The sequence below is a fragment of the Ostrea edulis genome, chromosome 2, assembly GCF_947568905.1.
Source record: "Ostrea edulis chromosome 2, xbOstEdul1.1, whole genome shotgun sequence".
In the NCBI taxonomy this organism is placed as follows: domain Eukaryota; kingdom Metazoa; phylum Mollusca; class Bivalvia; order Ostreida; family Ostreidae; genus Ostrea; species Ostrea edulis.
Genome location: NC_079165.1, coordinates 92,129,171 through 92,152,582, shown reverse-complemented (window position 1 = coordinate 92,152,582; position 23,412 = coordinate 92,129,171). Strand labels below are relative to the sequence as shown.

General features: G+C 35.6%; 1 protein-coding gene across 48 annotated transcripts in view; it reads right to left on the bottom strand.

Annotated features, from left to right (window-relative positions):
- Positions 1-23,412, bottom strand: part of LOC125679245 (titin homolog) — a 62,675-nt gene that overhangs the window by 10,411 nt on the left and 28,852 nt on the right. For 17 of the 48 annotated variants that reach the window (XM_048918295.2, XM_056155481.1, XM_048918306.2 and 14 more), the window contains 15 exons: positions 23,173-23,283; positions 22,750-22,812; positions 20,837-20,971; positions 18,036-18,160; positions 17,472-17,543; positions 16,371-16,473; positions 14,973-15,179; positions 13,303-13,601; positions 8,346-8,460; positions 5,522-5,605; positions 4,590-4,649; positions 4,229-4,336; positions 3,731-3,859; positions 935-1,170; positions 120-275 (listed from right to left, as the gene is read on the bottom strand). In XM_048918295.2, the coding sequence (XP_048774252.2) occupies positions 120-275; positions 935-1,170; positions 3,731-3,859; positions 4,229-4,336; positions 4,590-4,649; positions 5,522-5,605; positions 8,346-8,460; positions 13,303-13,601; positions 14,973-15,179; positions 16,371-16,473; positions 17,472-17,543; positions 18,036-18,160; positions 20,837-20,971; positions 22,750-22,812; positions 23,173-23,283 (2,003 nt within the window). Of the gene's footprint in view, positions 1-119; positions 276-934; positions 1,171-2,882; positions 2,955-3,730; positions 3,860-4,228; positions 4,337-4,589; positions 4,650-5,521; positions 5,606-8,345; positions 8,461-13,302; positions 13,602-14,972; positions 15,180-16,370; positions 16,474-17,471; positions 17,544-18,035; positions 18,161-20,836; positions 20,972-22,749; positions 22,813-23,172; positions 23,284-23,412 lie in introns of all 48 variants that reach the window. The other 31 variants (XM_056155497.1, XM_056155493.1, XM_056155494.1 and 28 more) reach the window with 18 other exon arrangements.

Sequence of the window (23,412 nt, the reverse complement as noted above, 5' to 3'; positions counted from 1 at the left end):
ATTGTAAATGTTTAAGACAATAAAATATGCTTAAATCAGATCGATTACAAATCCTACCCGACACCAACAGTAAACTTCCAAACCTGAAAACTTGAGATTGACTAGGGGAGATAACTTACATCTTCGTCCTCCGGTGGCTCCTCATCCTCTGTTTCTGGTTCTTCCTCTACAGACGGGATCGAGGGCGCCTTGGTCGGCGGAGGACTGGGGGACGGGGAATCCCTGACAATATGGAACTCAAAACTCTCCTCACTCTTCAAGTCGGACATTGACTCCTGGAAAATTGGAAGATGTTCATTTGGTCATCATTATCTGGATATTACCTCCCTTTTATAGTTCTTAAAACTGAATAAAATCTTTATTTTACATGTAGAGTGAGAAGCACAAAACTCATGTCATATGAAAGATCTCAAATGATCTCAGTGCATTCCCGTCCTACACACAGAGTCAATTAGTAGTGATAAGATTCAACGTCCCATTTTCATGAATAGTGAAGTTTATACATGTATCATTAACACAAAATGACATATGTATATTAGGCTTCAGGAAATTTTGATTTCTTTGTGGTTGTTTCAGTGGAGTAAGTGGAGAGAGAGATGGATGACAATATGAACATCTTGTTTGTATTATCTCTGGAAACAAAACACTGCAAAGTCATTATATAGACATCACTGAAAGAAAATGAAGGCATTAGCAAACGAGTGCTCAGTGATATGTACTGCTCTTTATACCTTAGATCTGACCTTCTTAAGGTTTACATTTATACTGGAAGCAATAGATTTTCTCTGCAAAAACAATTATCCACCAAGCTATGTTACTTTTCCATTATATTAGACATTAGACATTTTTACAAATTTCTAGGAATATTCAAATTTCCAGGCAATCATCATCAATGACTTCACCATAAACTGGTTTGACTGTATTTAACTCTTACTCTGTCAGTCTCGGGATCAGAAGGTGGTTCCTCTTTTGGTGGTGGTGGTGTGGGAGGTGGTGGTGTCGGTTCCTTGGGTGGCTCCACTGGTGCCACCGGTTCTGGCTCTGCTGGTTTCGGTTCAGGTGATTCCTCCTTCTTTTTGCCCTTGCCCTTACCTTTGGCTTTGGGCTTGACCTCTTTAGGAGCTGCGGGCTTTTTGGTTGGGGAGGGCACTTTCTTAGACTTGCCCTTACCTGTTTTGAAAGTCAACAAATCAGTCAGTCATTTCTTTTGATATCATTAAAAGAATGTCATGAGCACTTGCATTTTTTTATACAAATGATGAACTTGTTAACTATGCAAGAAATGATTTTGATTTAATTTACTTGCTAGATGAATTTTGATACAATTATTTGATGTCTTTATTGGACAACTACAGTGAAACTTCTCCAAACCGGCCCCTCAGAAAACCGGTTCTCCCTGAATATCGGCCGATTTTCAAAGTCCCGGCAGAAATCTTAACATTTCCTTACAAAGAAAAAGTCTTACAAAACCGGCTACCCCTGAAAACCGGACATCGGCCACTTTTTAAAGTACATTTGTTAACAAACATGTGTAATTTATCCTTAACATACCAGCCACTTTTTTAAGACAAGAAACTTTTGGCCAGAGGTTGATCAAGATCGTCCAGGTGAGCAAATTGACTGACCAACCAGCCTGGTGGGAAATTATCCACAGGAGGTGTGAAATACTCTAGTGGCCTCTTTAATTTCTATTGTTTACCTGCACTGTCAAGGGTGTTAATTGACACTTAGCTAATCCAAGAGACCCTTCCAAATTCTGTACAAAATGTAAAAAAAAGTTTGGAACATATTGAATGAATACAGTATCAATCACCATATTGTTTCACCATACTATCGTATGGATATAAACGGTAGTTAATAAAGAACAAACCCATGACTGTTAATGATAATTATTAAAAGATAGATTAATTTTCTTGGTTTCCAGAGACTTAAAATTCCAAAGAAATATTCAAATTACAATTTCATATTTACTACTGTACTTTTTAAAAACGTCAAAACAAAATTGTTAATGACATAAGTGATGAATGTTTTTATAGGTAAGAGGAATTCCAATAATAGTCCTCTGTGTTTTCTTTATGTATCCTGTTATAGATTTTCAGTTTAAAATTAGATGATTTCAGCGAGAATATTTCTTGCAATTCATAATTACCTTTTGGTACAAGCAAACTAATTTAATCTCCACTGATAATTTATCATAGATCACCAGATCAAAGTGAACAGTACCTTCTTTGTGAATATTGAGATAAAACCGTTAAACGTCTATAAATAATTGCTAAATTCTCGGTATACCAGCCATCCCTCTAAACCGGACGTTTTTTCTGGTCCGAGAGCCGGCCGGTTTAGAGAAGTTTCACTGTATAACACAACTACTAATGTAAAAACATACATGTATACACAACTGTCTGAAAAAGGAGCTAAAAAAACAAAACAAAGATGCATAGTGAAAAGGAAAAGGGTTTTAACACATGGATCGATACCTTTCTGGTTTATGCAATGCTAAATGTGTATACAGTGTATTATAAGCAGAGAGTACTGATCACAAAGGATGTTCTCACTAATTATATTTACATGCATTTTAAAAAAGCAGTGTTCAAACACAAGATAATTAAGTGCGACAAAGGTGGGTACAGCTTGAAATGTTGTGTTTATAGACAGTGCTGAAGGAGTATGCTGATCTGTAGAGCATGAGGACTACAGTAATCTCATTTATGTAATAAAGAAAGAAATGAAATTCATTCTAAAAAAAATAAAGAAAAGATACAGAAACTGTCAAAAATAATAAAGTGTATCTGCTTGGGCAATATAGATATATATATATATATATATTTAGAAAGCAAAAGTACATCTAGGATTAAACATTCTATTGACTGTGTAGGTCTCACCCTTGGATTTTTCAGGCTTTCTAGCCTGGTTATTATATAGATGTTTTAATTCATCTTTGTAATCAACTCTTCCTGTAACAAAAAAGATCTGACTATTTACCACACAGATCTAACAAAAGTCTAGCATCTCTCAGCACAACGAGCTTTACTTTTATCACACACAGATTAGCTTTTTTATACTGTCATATGTGTCGGAAGAATTTAGTTGGGAAATGGTGTCGTGTGAAACCTGTAAAAAATACAAAAAGAACAGAGTATTAATCGTAGAAATGTGAGATTGTTAAAACTGATGGTTAGACAGTATGGTGTTATAAATCCCATAGGTGGACGAGGTGGTCAAGATACAAAGGGGGATTACCCTTGACGTCTTGTTTTGATGGCCCTTTTCCCAAAAGATTTTTTATCTCATTTTGGAAATCCTGCTGAACTTGAGCTGAAATTGAATTTCAAATTAAAGTTAGCACTCGTTCCAACTCTCTAGTTTCACTAGCAGTTGAATCTGAAAATGAAAGTAGCAGTGAGTTTTAATGGTCACAGGTGTCTGAATGGAAAAACTCAATCCAAACTGCAAAAGTGATGCAAAATGTGAGTGGTGACATATTTTTAAAACAAAAACAAGAAACTCTCTTTTTGTAATAACTTTAAATATTCAACTAATGCATGTGATTCAAGTCCAAGTTTTGTCAACTGTGTACAATAAGTCCGATTTTTGTCATAGCCAAGTGTGTAGCAGTCAGAAATTGATGAAAGCTAAGCGTGTTGACGTGACTCTGAATGCCCAGTGTGTGTGCAGCCAGCTCACACATAAAGCTGTGTTTTGGTCTCGTGGTCAGCTGAGTGTTGCTCACCCATTTCCTCCGACTTAACAGATGTCATGGTTTTAGTACCAGTAGTACTGCTCTTGGCCGTGCTAGCAGATTTGATGCTTTTGTCATCAACTGCAAGTTTTTTAGGTTCTTCATCTTTCGATTTTTTTCCTTCAAAGTATCAGAAAGATCAGATCACGCTGCGCGACCCTTGATGTATGCCATCACGAACACAAACATTTATCTTAACTCTTAGAGAGAAATGAATAAAAATTAACAATATGACGCCAACACCAGCAAAATTTATCCACAGCACAGCAAAGGAATTGTATCACAATAAATTCATCTGTCACCATATTGGAAGGTACCAATTCGCATTTCAAAATGCCCCAATAATAGAAGACAGACGGAGTGAACAAAAACCTATTGAACCTGAATCATTTTTGAATGTGGATGAACCCAATGCCTTTAGGAGATGTGACAAGATCCATGTGTGCACTGAACAAGCAATGACTAATCTCCCATGTGATTTGTTCTTACTCAGACTATCAAGCACTGGCATGGCTGGATTTGATATGGGGTTACCCCCCTTGTGAAATGGAATATCTTCCAATTCCTGACTTTTCTTTGAGAAGATCACCATAAACTCTGAGAAATGATGTGCACATCTTAAAAATTTGAAGTTGCCACACTCATATGCATGTATCAGTAAAGGCACCTGTATCATGATTAGTAATTCAAAATTGTTTGAAAATTTTAAAACTTCATTTGTTTCTACAACTGTTTATATAAAAATTTCTTGGTGCAACTTTATGTATATTTTTTTCTTTTAATGTCAGACAGGTTTTGTCTGAGTGCACAGTCATATAGTGATGTCATCACACTCATCACACAATCTCACCAGCGCTCTTCGGAGGAGAGGGCAAGGGAGGCGACTCTTTGACAGGGCTGGCCTTCTTAGCTGTCGTGGGAAGTACAGGGATTTTGTCAGTTTCATAAGTACAATGTACCTAATTCTTATAGTGTTGAAATACAAAACATACTTGTACATCCATAATAGTTATCATATATTTATCATATTGTTGATTTTTGTTAGTATTTTGAACCTTTGACATTATACTGTGATTCATATACTTATGGCAAAAATTCATTAGTACATGTAGTAGTGAAAGCCTTAAGGTACTATAAAATTTACATTAGAAGTAGATGTACTAAATCATCATCATTAAATAGGTAAGATTTCACCTGACAGGTAAATGCAGATGGAAGGTAAATAGGTAGAAGACAATACTTAAAAAATTTGTGTGATTGCAAAAAGAGGGTCATACCACTAGTTACAAGCATCAAGAGAACCAACTGCCTTTAGACAAAAGAATTAATATCTCCCGTAGAGATTGAAATAAGAAACAATAAATTATCTTCTGGTGTTCATCTTTAACCCTCCGCAACATGAAATGACGATTCTGAGATTTAACCTGGATAACTAGGTGTGTGGATTTTTCATTGTAATATATATTTAGCAACTTTACATATCAGAAAGAATCAGATTGGTCGTTTTGCAATTTAACTCCTATGAATTCCTGAATAGTTGTGAAGTAATATATGAATAAATATCAGCAAACAGAAGTTTGAATTAAGAAACTATCTCTGAAACTAATGATTATAAGTTCCTGTAATTTGGAAATAAAATGTTCGTGTACAATACAATTCACAGTACAAAATAACCTGAGTTATAAGCAGAGAAAGCAACGGTCTATAAAAACGGAGTTAGGGTTGTTATGTGGCAGCGAGACATTACACAGTGGAGGGTTAGTCCCACGCTCTGATTCTCACCCATGGTTGGAGGTGACGGCTCCTTGGGAGGGGGGTCAGGTTGACCGTACAGGGCCTTTATGTCATCTTTTGTGTCAACCTTGCCTGGGAAACATCATCAACACAATATAGAAACACATTTAAAATCAATACATCAAGTGAAATTCTACTGTTGGGTGGGTATCAATGATATCAAAATATCACATCATCTAGTCATATAAACATATCTAATATATACCAAATAAGTAGAATTTTTAACAAGGATTTAATTTTGGCATTAATAGCGAGTGTGATGAGATTGCTAAAATTGAATATTGCTAACAATTTATTCTATATCAGAAGTAATAGTTATCTTTCTTGGAATTATAAAGTCACTAAAATTAGCTCTCACTAAATATTATATATTTTTTTGAAAAATCACTAAAGTGTCTCGCTAAAAATTCCACTTAATATATGGTAATTTACTAAGAAACTGACTAAAATAATCTAATTAAGCTGAAAAACAAACATGTATATATGGTCAGAAATTTAATTACCCCACTTCTGACTAATGATTAACAAAATCAGTAACTGCAATTGACTTACTTATTATAACTTATACCAGTCAGCTTTATAATCTATATATGGTCATTGTTAAGTTATCTTTTACGACGATTACACAGTTTGCTTCGCAGTGAGAAGATTGAGATAATACTTTCTCACATTATCACCAGTATGAGATCGACTTTACCCATGTGAGACAGCCATGTGAGATTTTTCTATCTCACATTATCAACAGTGTGAGATCGACTTTACCCATGTGAGACAGCCATGTGAGATTTTATTTTGCATTGTTTTCTTTAAATTTTAATGTAGTATAGCTTTCTGGTGGACAACCTTGGGCTTTTTAGTTTACATTTATAGTGTAAATCATTTTCGGGTATGTTCTTTCTGCCTATCTAATTAGTTTTTGTATTGGAGTTCCAATGAGGATTTTGATAATTTAGAATTTTCTCAATGCTCCTAAATCTATGCACTAAACTGTAGGTAAAATGTGAGAAAAATAATCCTTCATTATTTACTCGTGTAGGATAGGGAAATTCCACCACTGGAACAAGATTCACTGTCTGAGCACTCAGCAAAGCCTCGTCCTAGACTGCGAATCTTGTCCCCTCGGTGGAATTTCCCTATCCCACACTCGTAATAATGAAGGATTCTATTAGTCTACTCCTAGATTAATCTCCACTCCATGGAAAAAATAAATCCAATAATTGATGCACAAGCCAGTTGATTAGATGTGTACAATTTTTCAGTTCATAGAGTTGTTGAACATACAATATCAGTGTTAAAATGTAAGTCTAACATTGCTTCTACACAATAAATGTCATTAGTGGGGTAAATTTGTTACATGGTCATCTAGTGACCAGGTGTGGGTTGATACATAGTCACTTGGTTTCATATCCCAACTCGCATCACCAGGTATGAAATCTACTAAATATAGTCCTATACCTCGGCTTCACTTCACGAGGTATGAAATCTACAGACTAAGTATAGTCCTGTACCTCAGCTTCACTTCACGAGGAATGAAATCTACAGACTAAGTATAGTCCTGTACCTCGGCTTCACTTCACGAGGTATGAAATCTACACACTAAGTATAGTCCTGTACCTCGGCTTCACTTCACGAGGTATGAAATCTACAGACTAAGTATAGTCCTGTACCTCGGCTTCACGAGGTATGAAATCTACAGACTATGTATAGTCCTATACCTCGGCTTCACTTCACAAGGAATGAAATCTACAGACTAAGTATAGTCCTATACCTCGGCTTCACTTCACGAGGTATGAAATCTACAGACTAAGTATAGTCCTGTACCTCGGCTTCACTTCACGAGGTATGAAATCTACAGACTAAGTATAGTCCTATACCTCGGTTTCACTTCACGAGGTATGAAATCTACAGACTAAGTATAGTCCTGTACCTCGGCTTCACTTCACGAGGTATGAAATCTACACACTAAGTATAGTCCTGTACCTCGGTTTCACTTCACGAGGTATGAAATCTACAGACTAAGTATAGTCCTGTACCTCGGCTTCACTTCATGAAATATGAAATCTACAGACTAAGTATAGTCCTGTACCTCAGCTTCACTTCATGAGATATGAAATCTACAGACTAAGTATAGTCCTGTACCTTGGCTTCACTTCACGAGGTATGAAATCTACAGACTAAGTATAGTCCTGTACCTCGGTTTCACTTCACGAGGTATGAAATCTACAGACTAAGTATAGTCCTGTACCTCGGCTTCACTTCACGAGGTATGAAATCTACAGACTAAGTATAGTCCTGTACCTCGGCTTCACTTCACGAGGTATGAAATCTACAGACTAAGTATAGTCCTGTACCTCAGCTTCAGTTCATGAGACATGAAATCTACAGACTAAGTATAGTCCTGTACCTCGGCTTCACTTCACGAGGTATGAAATCTACAGACTAAGTATAGTCCTATACCTCGGCTTCACTTCACGAGGTATGAAATCTACAGACTAAGTATAGTCCTGTACCTCGGCTTCACTTCCGAGGTATGAAATCTACACACTAAGTATAGTCCTATACCTCGGCTTCACTTCACGAGGTATGAAATCTAAGTTTCATCCCACTCTCGGTCACTAGATAACTATGTATCTAATGATACATGTACAGTTTACATTCTTCTTCTGTAACAAAAATAGTAACAAGAATCGGATTTACGATACCAAAATATTTTACAAACTTCCATTCATGGATATTGCATTTTGTATCACATTCACAAGTTAGTTTCTATGTGTTAATTTACTATCAAGCACCCAGTTTCTCCAGTACATACCTACAATAAACTCCTCCTTTTTCTTAATCGGTGTTGTGGACTTGTCCACGGAAACTTTACTTTTCTTTCCGTCAGATTCTGTCTTTGCACTTTTCACGCTCTGCTTGTCCGATTTCTAAATTTGTAAATGTCAGAGGTGATATATGTACATACGATTGGGTTTGTTTGGTTGTTTTTCTACCTTTATTTACCATTCTAATGCACAATTCACTCTGAAATATACTTTAAAAAATCATTTCTTAACAAGCATGGCAATGCACATGCTGTTAGATGATCACTAGTTGTCTCTCTATCAATCTCTATAACATTGTATCCCATTCTGTGTAACTAATCCCATGTACTGTATCTCATTCTGTGTAACTTATCCCATGTACTGTATCCCATTCTGTGTAACTAATCCTATGTACTGTATATTCTGTATAACTAATCCCATGTACTGTATCCCATTCTGTGTAACTAATCCCATGTACTGTATCCCATTCTGTGTAACTAATCCTATGTACTGTATCCCATTCTGTGTAACTAATCCTATGTACTGTATATTCTGTATAACTAATCCCATGTACTGTATCTCATTCTGTGTAACTAATCCCATGTACTGTATCTCATTCTGTATAACTAATCCCATGTACTGTGTCTCATTCTGTGTAACTAATCCTATGTACTGTATCCCATTCTGTATAACTAATCCTATGTACTGTATCTCATTCTGTGTAACTAATCCTATGTACTGTATCCCATTCTGTGTAACTAATCCTATGTACTGTATCCCATTCTGTGTAACTAATCCCATGTACTGTATATTCTGTATAACTAATCCTATGTACTGAATCTCATTCTGTATAACTAATCCCATGTACTGTATCTCATTCTGTGTAACTAATCCCATGTACTGTATCTCATTCTGTATAACTAATCCCATGTACTGTATATTCTGTATAACTAATCCCATGTACTGTATCCCATTCTGTATAACTAATCCCATGTACTGTATCTCATTCTGTGTAACTAATCCCATGTACTGTATCCCATTCTGTGTAACTAATCCTATGTACTGTATATTCTGTATAACTAATACCATGTACTGTATCCCATTCTGTGTAACTAATCCTATGTACTGTATATTCTGTATAACTAATCCCATGTACTGTATCCCATTCTGTGTAACTAATCCCATGTACTGTATATTCTGTGTAATTAATCCCATGTACTGTATCTCATTCTGTGTAACTAATCCCATGTACTGTATATTCTGTATAACTAATCCCATGTACTGTATCCCATTCTGTATAACTAATCCCATGTACTGTATCTCATTCTGTGTAACTAATCCCATGTACTGTATCTCATTCTGTATAACTAATCCCATGTACTGTATCTCATTCTGTATAACTAATCCCATGTACTGAATCTCATTGTGTAACTAATCCCATGTACTGTATTCCATTCTGTATAACTAATCCCATGTACTGTATCTCATTCTATCTAACTAATCCCATGTACTGTATCTCATTCTGTATAACTAATCCCATGTACTGTATCTCATTCTGTATAACTAATCCCATGTACTGTATTCCATTCTGTATAACTAATCCCATGTACTGTATATTCTGTATAACTAATCCCATGTACTGTATCTCATTCTGTGTAACTAATCCCATGTACTGTATCCCATTCTGTGTAACTAATCCTATGTACTGTATATTCTGTATAACTAATCCCATGTACTGTATCCCATTCTGTGTAACTAATCCTATGTACTGTATATTCTGTATAACTAATCCCATGTACTGTATCTCATTCTGTATAACTAATCCCATGTACTGTATCTCATTCTGTGTAACTAATCCCATGTACTGTATCCCATTCTGTGTAACTAATCCCATGTACTGTATATTCTGTGTAACTAATCCCATGTACTGTATCCCATTCTGTGTAATTAATCCTATGTACTGTATATTCTGTATAACTAATCCCATGTACTGTATATTCTGTATAACTAATCCCATGTACTGTATCTCATTCTGTGTAACTAATCCCATGTACTGTACCTCATTCTGTGTAACTAATCCCATGTACTGTACCTCATTCTGTGTAACTAATCCCATGTACTGTATCTCATTCTGTATAACTAATCCCATGTACTGAATCTCATTCTGTATAACTAATCCCATGTACTGTGTCTCATTCTGTGTAACTAATCCTATGTACTGTATATTCTGTATAACTAATCCTATGTACTGTATCTCATTCTGTGTAACTGATCCCATGTACTGTATCTCATTCTGTATAACTAATCCTATGTACTGTGTCTCATTCTGTGTAACTAATCCTATGTACTGTATATTCTGTATAACTAATCCTATGTACTGGATCTCATTCTGTGTAACTGATCCCATGTGCTAACTAATCTCAGAATGTCCCTTTTGTTTGACTGATCCCACTGCATCCAATACAATTTAAAGGACACATTGCATGTTTTTAAACTTTTTAATTTTTTCAGCAAAATTAATTCATTTCATGCCTAAAACTACTTTACATGTGTTTTAAATGAAACAGTTTATGTAGTTTTCGAGTTTGAAAGCGATGAAATTCAAATCTTGCGATATGCATATTTTCTTCGATATTTTACGCGCCATTATCTGTGACGTCATATGCGACCTCGAGCGAGAATATTTGAAAACAGTTGATAGCCATTTCATAAACAGATTAGATTTAATTGACAAACAAACAATTATCACATTAACAGCTTGTCAATAACACTGCATTAGGGTGTTTTGTGCCGTTTAAGGGTGTACTTGCTGTCAGTAGAGAGGATTTGGACTGTGTTTTTTCCAATTTTCGAAGGAAGGTATGAGGGACAAGACGTGGATACTTTTTGTCAGCACAACGACTTTGCCATAAAAACTCCCAGTAGAATTTGTCCCTGTACTTTTTCAAACAAGCACTTGGACAAAGACGTAGATAAACTGCGAGAAAATGGTTCTATCGAAGCTACACACTGTTACATATAGGCCTACGGCATATGCTTTCCGTTCTGCTCTCGAATTCAATACACACTCGCACCAACTGACCTTCACCTTGTAACAACATATAGGCAGAACTTTGCTAGCAGTGTCTACCAACTGGTAGTTTTAAAAAAGAAATTTTAAGATAAAAGATAATTGAACTTTCAATCATAAATAATAAAATATAATATTTCCCGACTTTGAATTGAATTATAATGCTTTCATTTTTTTTAAGGAACACATACGTGTTTACAACAACAGCACGCCGCGCTCCCACTTCCTAAGTAACAACGTGTTGATAACAAAAAATAATGATTAGGCCTAATAAAATTGTTTTAATAAAATAATTTAAAAGTATTGTGATTTTCACAATAAGTTTGATCATTATTATTATTTTTTTTCTTTGAAATGCACCCGTGACAGTAGGCCTAGTTGTCATAATCGTATCATAATTTAGGCCTATCTAATTTCTCCAAAAATAAATTTAATAATAATTGCACTGTTTATTTTAAAAAAGCAACAATGCTAATTACAGTTGTTTACAGAAATGGCATTAGACAGTGATCCGATGTAAACATTATTTACTCGCAAATTTATGCAGATATCATAGTTTACTCGCTTTCCTCGCTACATTTGGGTCGCTATTTGTATGCACTGGTGGCTAAAAGATATAAGACTCGGGGAATTTGTCGACATCGAAATAATGTTATCCATGGTAAATAAATTAGGCCCCTAAAACCCGAGTTTTTAAAAATATCTAACACTACTTTTACAACAAGTTGATCGACGAAGGTCGCATATGACGTCACTGTATCACGTGACTACCTATCTAATTAACTCGGCTTTTTTAAATCGGGGCTTAGATTTAAGTCCGTATTGTGGCTAATTATCGCAATACTTCAGCGAACGAACTATTACAATTAATTTCTATAAGCATAAGGAAGACAAAATGCATATAATTCTGTATACTTTGAAAACACGAGATGTGTCCTTTAAGTGATCCTACTATATCCCATTTAACCATGTCTATTCTGTTTAACTGAACTTGCCCCATGTTATAGTTATGTACAGGACAAACAAAGATTAGTCAAGCTTTAACTATTCTAAATGTCATTTTAATGTTTAATTTACTCTACATAGCAATGCAATGATAAAAATATAGGTGTATGGAATGCATGTGCTCCCCATATTAATCAGGTTCACAATTCATATCAACAATCATCACAACTTTGTATGTTTTAGCACATATTTAATTCACTGTCATTTTAAAAAATCTTATGATGATTGCTGGACAAAATTTAAAAATCCAACATATAACCTAAGAGAGCTGGGCCAATCGAAAAATGTTCTGCTCTGTTTTTAGTTAACCTATCTCTGAGCTAATGTTTTTGTGTCAACCTTGGAGATTTATTACGGAGATTATGTACTTAATTCTATTTATTGCTATGCTGATCCCAGAGTCTCCTTTTGTTTTTAATTAACCAGCAGCACCTATCTCAGGGCTGATCCCAGAGTCCCATTCTGTTTTTGATTAACCAGCAGCACCTATCTCAGGGCTGATCCCAGAGTCCCATTCTGTTTTTGATTAACTAGCAAGACCTATCTCAGGGCTGATCCCAGAGTCCCATTCTGTTTTTGATTAACTAGCTGGACCTATCTCAGGGCTGATCCCAGAGTCCCATTCTGTTTTTGATTAACTAGCAAGACCTATCTCAGGGCTGATCCCAGAGTCCCATTCTGTTTTTGATTAACTAGCTGGACCTATCTCAGGGCTGATCCCAGAGTCCCATTCTGTTTTTGATTAACTAGCAAGACCTATCTCAGGGCTGATCCCAGAGTCCCATTCTGTTTTTGATTAACCAGCTAGACCCATCTCAGGGCTGATCCCAGTGTTCCATTGTGTTTATTTCACCTTGAATGATCTATCACCGAGCCATCTGTTCACAAACCTGTTCCAATCCCTGAATGGCTTTCTGGAACTCATCCTCTATCTCGACTTCATCCTTAAATGACACATGTGACTTAGGTTCTGAGGCATCATCTGGGATTTGATCCTCTTCTGCAATAGATTCTCCGAGAGTTGAGGGGGGATGGGACTTGGTTTTACTGCCCCGATCTGAGGGGGTCTTTTCAGAACTTTCCTTTACCAAGTCCTTCTCCCCAGAATAATGAATGACAGCAAGTTCTCCTATATCAGCATTAGATTGACGATCCACTGGAATGCTAGTAGCAGGACCCTTCTGCCCGTCTGCAAAGCAATAGTGTTAAGCAGCGTTACCAAGCGACACCCACACCCATACAGCAGAACCAGTCACCAAATTAAACACAAACTAATCTAAATATACCGTCTCACCAAGTTAAACACAAACTAATTTAAATATACCATCTCACCAAGTTAAGGTAGCTCCATCCTCATGTGACTTATCAATATTAATGGTTAAAAGTGGAAAAACTTTATTAATTTCCACTCAGTATAGTTTAATTTAATTAATAATCAAAGAAAATATATATGTTGCCACCTTTTTAAAGATGCCAGACATACAAAAACAGAAGTATACATCTACATCAGAAAATCACACATTTTCATTAAACAGAATATTAAAAATAGATAAAAACTTGTTGAAATGACAAAATTTAAATATCAACAGTTTCTAATTCATAAATATGTATAGATTAATAGTGGATATTAGGGAAACCAATATATAATAGACATTCAGTAGAGGAAATTCCACCATAGGAGTTATTGCCCTTGACAACATTTTTTTAATCATAAATAATTGATTATCGATGGAAAATGAACTTTTTCAGTATTAATAGTTTACCAGATTTTTTATTACATCTAGTGAACAAAATTTCTCAGAAAGATATATTTATATCATGTGCAAAGTTTAAATTATTAAGATTTTTGCAAAAACCTATGACATCACATGAGGATCGATCAACCTTAAACACAAACTAGTCTAAGTATACCATCTATCAAGTAATTTTGGCTTCAAGAATATTTTATAGATTTCTCTTGTTAAAATAGTTTGAAATGTTGGAGCTTTAGTTTTTGGCTAATTTTCATTTAATGGAAATTTTAGCATTTTTGATTAATATGGAAAAAATTGTTCCTTTACCTGCCAAAAAAACCCAACATTTTCAATGTGCCAAAATGACCTGATGTATGGAATAGAGAAGTTTCACTAGACATCCCTGGCAGACAAATGAAAATTACAACAACTCCTGTTCGACAGTAACACTGAGATTACACTAATAACAGACAGCTTGTTCACTACAAATAAACTACCAAATACCACAGCTATTATGAAGCAAATTATTTACAAATCAATTACATCTAATCTATTAATTCATTCGATCCTTTACCAAACATCAAGATTTGCAAATTAAATAAAGGAAAGTAAAAGCGTTTGCTACTAAATTAAAAAGGAAGATTGAAATGTAAAAAACTTCTGAAAATTTTCTATTAACTGTGTAAAAAAATTGAAAGACATCATTAAACATGTTCATTAATTTGAGAAATCATGAAAATGTGCAGTATTTATTTCAACTATCTGAAAATCAGTCAAACATGCCATGATATTTGTACTAGATATCTAGACTGACAACACTAGCTTACTTTTAGCCACTGGTACGTAGATATGACCTTCTTTGACTCCACCCATTGCCATGGAGACCTGACTTTTGCTGCGGATCAGACTCTTCCCGTCATCATCTTGTACGATTTCTAGATCCTCCGGAGCGATGTCCTCCTTGGCCAGTGTGTCTAGAAGTTCCGGACTGACCTCTGTGTCCACCGGGACATTCTCCCCACTCGTGCTGGACACTGAAAGGCAGATCAAGGAAATAAGTACAAGTTTAGTCTTTTTAATGCTCATTACATGTATCTTGCACTCGGTCTTAAGGTGGCTCACTACGCCTATAAATAGTTTTTCAAATCAGTACGAATTGGTTTAATCATAAAAGATATGATGATATATAATAAGTGTGTATGCCAAAAAAGGCAGAAAATAAGCAAATTTGGATAAAAACATTATTTTCAAAAAAATCATTTCAACACATATGAACAGAAGACTCTAGCGGATTTGAACTCGAGATCTGCAGTTCATCAGCCCAATGCTTTAACCACTGAGCTACGATGTTAGACAAACAAATCGATCGATACAAATACTTTCACAAAACATTTAAATTGCCATCTTGTGATGTAGTGTCATAAAGAGTATAAGCTTTAGTGTAATGAGCTACCTTAAATAAAACAATCAATGACATGTATCTTGAGCTCATCCTTTTTGAGTCCTCTATTCTTTATTTGACCTTTCTAACTTTGATACTCACACCGTCTTCAGATTAACCTTGATAAATCCTCTATATTTTATTTTATCTCGCTGGCCCTGATACTCACAAGCAGTTTTGAGATTAGCCTTGATCAGTTCTCTATATTTTATTTTACCTCACTGATCCTGATACTCACCAGCGGTCTTGAGATTAGCCTTGATCAGTTCTCTATATTTTATTTTACCTCACTGATCCGGATACTCACCAGCAGTCTTGAGATTAACCTTGATCAGTTCTCTATATTTTATCTCACTGATCCCGATACTCATCAGCAGTCTTGAGATTAGCCTTGATCAGTTCTCTATATTTTATTTTACCTCACTGATCCTGATACTCATCAGCAGTCTTGAGATTAACCTTGATCAGTTCTCTATATTTTATCTCACTGATCCCGATACTCACAAGCGGTCTTGAGATTAGCCTTGATCAGTTCTCTATATTTTATTTTATCTCATTGATCCCGATACTAACAAGCGGTCTTGAGATTAGCCTTGATCAGTTCTCTATATTTTATTTTACCTCACTGATCCCGATACTAACAAGCGGTCTTGAGATTAGCCTTGATCAGTTCTCTATAATTATTTTATTTTACCTCACTGATCCGGATACTCACCAGCAGTCTTGAGATTAACCTTGATCAGTTCTCTATATTTTATTTTACCTCACTGATCCCGATACTCACCAGCAGTTTTGAGATTAGCCTTGATCAGTTCTCTATATTCTCCTGCTGTTGGTCCAGCACTCTTCCTCTTCTCCTGCCCTGCGATTATCTCTTGTACAATAGACTACAAAAAACAATCGGAGTACTGAAAGTACTGACTATCCTGCCATTACCTCTTGTACAACAGACTACAGATAACAATCGAAGTACTGAAAATACTGACTACCCTGCCATTACCTCTTGTACAATAAACTACAGATAACAATCAAAGTACTGACTACCCTGCCATTATCTCTTGTACAATAGACTACAGATAACAATCAAAGTACTGAAAGTACTGACTACCCTGCCATTATCTCTTGTACAATAGACTACAGATAACATTCAAAGTACTGAAAGTACTGACTACCCTGCCATTATCTTTTGTACAATAGACTACAATTAGCAATAAAAAACACACCTTCAAATTTCATACAATCTCATAAGCATTTCAAAGCAAAATAAACAGGCAAAAATGGAATTTTTCTGTTTTGTTTAAGATCAACACATGTCCAATGACTTGTTAAGATTTATATTAGTGTTCAAATGCATTTTTAGAATTTGTTATTCAATTATACACACATTACAATAGAGCATAAATCTTATCAAACATATCAAAACAAAAGAGACAAAATCAAAATCTACACTTTTCATTTTGAATGTTCAAGGTCTTACAACAGAAATACAAGTATTTTCACAGAAAATAAACAAAAACGAATGAAGAACAGATGAACTGGTAACATGAAAAAGTAAAAAAAAAAAAAAAAGATTCAAATTCTCAATTAATGTAATAGGCACAAAACCTTTACCCATTATTAAATTGGTCTTTAAAATGTTCTTTATGTCAAATAATCTGATAAAATACAAAATATGACAACACTAAATGAAACTGGAAACTTTTAATTGCATGTATTATCAAGCCCTGTGTGTCACACTTATTCTGTTTATTTGGACAACATTCCATCTGTGACATGATACAAATATTATATCAACATCATTTTGATCTTTTGAAATAATTAGAAATGGATTCCTACACCCAAGTAATCCCTTTGAGCCAGTGCGCATTTATTTGTGTATAAATACCTTGTCCTGAACCGACTGACTCCTAGAAATATCCCGTGGGGGGTGTGTGTCCATCCATAGCCTAGCTGCCCGCTAGAAGAGGCCAAAAGGTTAGTCTGCATGTCATGCAAATCAGAGGAAATTCTGGCAGAGTCAGTGACAATTCAAAGATTGTAGCATATCAAAAACCAGAGATGAGAGAAATGAATACAACAGTAACTGTTAATAAAGCCTGTAGATAAAAGGCATCTTCTCACATCTGAATGAAGCATATTATCAATAGGTGAATATATCACAGAAAAGCAACACATTCAATTAATCTGAAAAATTAGTCAGCAAATTTCATTCTTCTTTTAAGACATTCATAAATTTAGCCTGATGTACACTTTTAAAACAAATCTATTGAATATATAAATTATCTGAATATTTGATTCCAAAACTTTGAGAGATAGTTTGAACTTGAAAAACTTGAGAGATAATAGAGAAACTTTCACCCTTTGAGGTTGAGAAAAAAGTTCACAACATGAAGCGCTGTGCTTGGCCTCCCTTGACTGGGATTTGAACTGTACAAGTTATCTCCCTTACCCTGACATCCTCCTCTAGATCTTTTCCTGACACACTGCGACTGAGCACGTTCTGAGCTATCTGCTGGGCGTGGTCTGCCAAGGCATCCATGATTTCCTTCTCAGACACTTTGGAATTTGCAGAATCTGTCAAAGTTACAGGAATGTTTTAATATTGAAGAGCATAAGGATCATGTAAGCCATTGATCTGCACAAGAAAAAGAGTAAATGGTGTAAACGGTAATGATAGAATATTAAAAAAGTTCATCTCAACCATTTTTCCCAATATTATCTGAAATAAAATGAATTAATCCATGAATTCTTTGACAAAAGTCAACATAAAATATTATTAATTGAAATGAGGCAAAGTAATGATATTGATGCACAAACCACTATACAGAACAGCAAACACATGCAGTGATACGCTAGTTACACTCATATCAAACAGTGCATAAATGTCAAATATTCTAACATCAAAATATTTTCTTACTCACTTCTTAAAAAATCAAGAAATATTTCTTTATACCAACTACATTAACATCTTAAATTTGTAAATTTAGTCTGAATAAAGGCACTGAAAGAAAGCATTCCATTGCAATGTGCATAACCTACAAACACCTACCTACCCTCTCACATTGAATAATGACATTGACTTTAAGTTTGAGAATCAAAATTATATGTCATCTCTTCAACACAACATTACCATGTAGGATAGTGATATGCTATGCCTTACATGTTGCCCGCAACATTGTTATGACAAGCATATTTTAGACTTTGATCTTGAACTTTGACCCTCAAAATCAGAAAGTTTCTTCCTTTGTCTACCGTACATCTCTGTGACTGAAAGATCAACTTTCTCATTTTATGTGTCATGCATAACATTATGTTTTGCTTTTCAAACTTATTCCTAACCTAATCATTTCACCTGTCAGAATGCAATTGGTTGCTTGGCCACATAGTATCTCTATAGCAAGTATTAGACTAAAAGGTCGCAGACACACAGACACACACACATGCATGCACTCACTCACACATGGTGGTAAGTTACAGTATCCTCAGTAACTTTCTTGCGAGTGGATAAAAAAATCATTCATCAATATGTTAGAATTGGAATGTAAAAGTGAATGACAAAGGAAAAAACATAAAATACAATATCAGTGATGGGGAATTGCTGCAGTAAAACTAACACACGTGAAAATCGTGTGAGGATCCAAAACTTTGTGTGGCACGAGGACTAAAAAAAACTGGAGGCAAAAACGAGCTGCTGTGCCTACCACTCTACCTTGTGACCTCTGGTGTGGATTAGGTTGTAGTAAACTGTTAAAGACTACTTGTGAGGTCTTTTATACCTGAGAGGCGACCAGTTGTGTCCTCTGCATGCTCCGATTGTTTGGGAGATTCAGGGGAGGAGGGAGATTGTTCAACAGAGGGGGGTTGTTCATCTGAGGTAGGAGAAGGGGGGCTAGGTATGCCCTGCCCCTCCACAGCTAACACAGACTCTTCTTCACCTGTAACTGTGGACTTCTTCTCCCTCTCAGAGACCACCTCCAAAATCTCACTCTCCCCTGGACCCTCAAACAATATATCCTCCTGATTCATAGACTGCTTGGACAAACTCCTTAAGATGGACTCCCTTGAAGCATACATCCGTTTCTCTTCGTGTGAACTTGCACTCCTCGATTTGTTGACTTCGTCACTTTGTTCATCATCCTTGTTCTTCAAATCATCCAGTGACAGGTCCACATTCTTGTTCAGGTCAACACTTGATGCTCTAAGCCTCTTGTCAGTATCAGATGGGAGCCCCCTTACCATTTTTAATCCGAGATCTAAACTATACCTTCTGCGACCCAGCGGTTGGAATAGTGTTCCTTTGTACAGATCCACACTGGGAGTCCTAGACTTAGACTGACTACCGCTCCCAGCTGCAGACTTGCTCAACTCTGGATCAACAACCGATACTTTAGACATAACCGAATCCTTTCTCACGGGAGACTTTACAGATTCCTGACTGGCTCTAGATTTAATTGTCTCATCTAATTCATTCTCTTCTTCCTTTTCAGAGATCTGCTCAGGAGATTCTCTCTCTGACTCTTCAATAACTGTGTCTTCCTGAGGACCCATGGGGGTGTCCAGTATGCTGGTGATTCTCCCTCCCGGGGTTATGGACTGGGTAAAAGGGGTCTGGAGGGAGCTGACGACATCTGTCATTGGGGCGGTGGAGCTTGGACCTCCAGCATTGTTAGAGTCATCAGAAGTGTTCACATCCTGAGCTTCAACTGGTTCAGTTTTCTCTGTTGCTCGACTTAAAATGGTTAAATCCTTTAAAAACTCAACTGAAATAAAGCATAGGATGTGAGGATTGAAGCATGAAGTGGAGAATATAATTGTACCATGCAGCTGATATGCTTATTGGAGATTATAGATAATTATAAACCATTACCTCAGAATCATGCAATTGAAATTACTACTAATAAGCAACATGAGAAAATGCAGCAGTGAAAGTCCCTGTTGATAACATCCTGTCATTGTGTACAATAGAATAAATATTAAATCAATTTTCACAATCAAATCTTGTATGAAAAGGAAAAAAAGAGTATAAAATGTTAATCTCTTTTTTATCCTTTTTAAAAAAAAATAATTTTGAAAGACAGAAGACAAAAAGAGATATCAAGAAGGTAACAAAAATGTTCTCAATAATGAGATCGCTCACAGGGTGAGCAGTGCATAACAGAAATTAGATTCAGAGAGAAAAGATGTGCTAGACCCAGACAGAGAAAGGTGGCGTTCTACTGACAGACAAGCTGTCCAAGGGTTACTCTCTACCTTCTAGATTGGGGAGACTCTGCAAACTACTTGTTTTTCTGAGATCATTCAGTTCAGGATCCTGGTCACGGGGGGCATAGCTCCAGGAGTTAATTGACAAGGTGGCGTCTATGTCCCCACTGGTATAATCAATCTCTACAGAGCCATAAAAGCAACAGTCAAGCAACAACAATGCACCACAATTTGTTTACCAAAAAATAGCAAAACTTAATAAAACTTACAAAAATCTTGATACTAGTGCATGTACACAACTCAAATCAAAATTAAGAATGTTGCACAAGTTTACTTTTAAATCTAAAATGAAAGTCATATAATACATGTAGCACAATCATATAACTGTTTGCAGTAGCAAGTCTCTACACATCTGTAAAGATATGATTACACTTGTAAAACTAAAGATGAAAATACAGTATATATGAACAGCAGAAAGCAATATAAAAATATATGTAAAGCTATTTATAAAAGAAAAACAATATCTATGAAGAGCAGTACTGTAGATTCCGAAACATATTTGAGGAATTTATTATCACAGAATTTAACAAGAGGCACGACTCAAGAAATAAAATTACTTTCTCCTAATATCATATTGCTAAAACTAATATCATATTGCTAAAACTAATATCATATTGCTGAAACTAATATCATATTGCTGAACTGAAACTAATATCATATTGCTAAAACTATTATTATATTGCTGAAACTAATATCATATTGCTAAAACTATTATTATATTGCTGAAACTAATATTATATTGCTGAAACTAATATCAAATTGCTAAAACTATATTTAAAAACTCTTGATCCACTTGAGAATTCATGATCTCACCATTTGAAGTCTATGAATAATTTCACGATATTAAGCACTCGCGTATAATAAGGAATCTACAGTATTCAACATATGAGATAACATGCAAAGTTTTTCACAAACTACACAAGTTTAATAAATACAGTACTTAATAACTTCACTTCATTCTAATACCAAAGTGAGCAAAATATAGCATAAATGGTCATTTCAACATTCCAATTTGGCACTACATTGGAATACTTGCATATTTTAAATACATTTAATCCCATCCTACCATCCCCCCTACTCCCCAGACCATGATATGAAGAAAATGAAATCTGCACTACCTGAGGATGCTTGCACATTGATATGACTAATCATGGCCCTAATGTCCCTCTTTAGAAGATTATTCCTATCTATTCCCATATAAAACTTTGATCTCCTATTATGGCCCCACCATATCCCCAGGGGCCTAGATTTGAGAATTTGTGAACCTCTACTCATCGTGGAAGCTTTCTCATATGTTTGTATTTTCTGGTCCATTGGTTCTTGAGAAGGATTGTAAATGATGCAATCATGTTTTCAAAATTCTTAATTATCTCCCCTTTGAAAAGGGTGTGACCCTTTATGTGAACAATTTTTGATTCCCTTCACCAAGGGTGCTTAGTGGCAAATTTGGTTGAAATTGGCCCTGTGGTTCTGGAGAAGAAGTTAAAATGTGTAAAGTATATGAACAGATGGACAGATGCTGAATAACAGGTGATCAGAAAAGCTCACTTGAGCTTATAGCTCAGGTGAGCTAAAAACTACTTGTACATTATCAGTCTGAATCAGTACTATGTATTCAATCACTTCTATGTTAGATTCAATCTCTGCACCTGATTCTAAACTCCACCTGTAAAATACAACCTAATAAAAACGACAAACCACAGAGTTGTGCTAGTCTACCAAACAATTTTAAATTGAGGTCTGAAACATAATCAATATCAAATCACAGAGCAGAAAACATAGAGACATTCAGGCAGCTTTCATGCAGCAAAGCGGATTACACGCTAAGAAAGGATTATATATACGGTAATACAGAAAACAGCCGAGAGCTGGCCATGCTAATGCTCTAGGTTACCACTCACTGGATGGGTCGCCATGGGGAGGCGGGCGCAGGGGCTCCGTCATCGATAAATTTGAGGATGTAACTGTTTGCAAGGATAAATCAATTGCATTTGGAATGAATCGCTCTTGGACAAACATATGTATGAAATTCTATTACAGCAGCTGCACAAAGACTTTTAAAACAAATCTAAGGCATCTTGAACCCATTTCATGTCCCAGTCAATGGGATAAATGAATATGAGTTACCGGATCTATATACTGGATTCCTAAACTTCACATACACCTTTACAAACATAGATACATTGCTAGATCCAGTACACAGTGATTAATCATATCTGTGTTCCTATCAATGGGCTATAAGATAATATATTACACAATACTGCTCAGGCGATAAAATTCTAATTTGCTTGTCCGTATCACAGTGTAATAAAACATGTATGTACCTCGTTTGTTAGCGAAATTTTTCATCTGATCGCGAGCTCCAGGCGGTAAAGTTCGATGTTTCTTCCACTCATCTGGCTGATCGTCAGCTTCAGAGTCATCACTTGCCAGATCTGAAATAACCAAATCCAGACATCTTATATATCAAGGACTGTTATTAAAAAATAAAATGTTTGTCCAAACAGAGATATCCGAAAATGCAGTGTGTTGAAATATCTTCACTTTTTATTCTTGAAAACCTG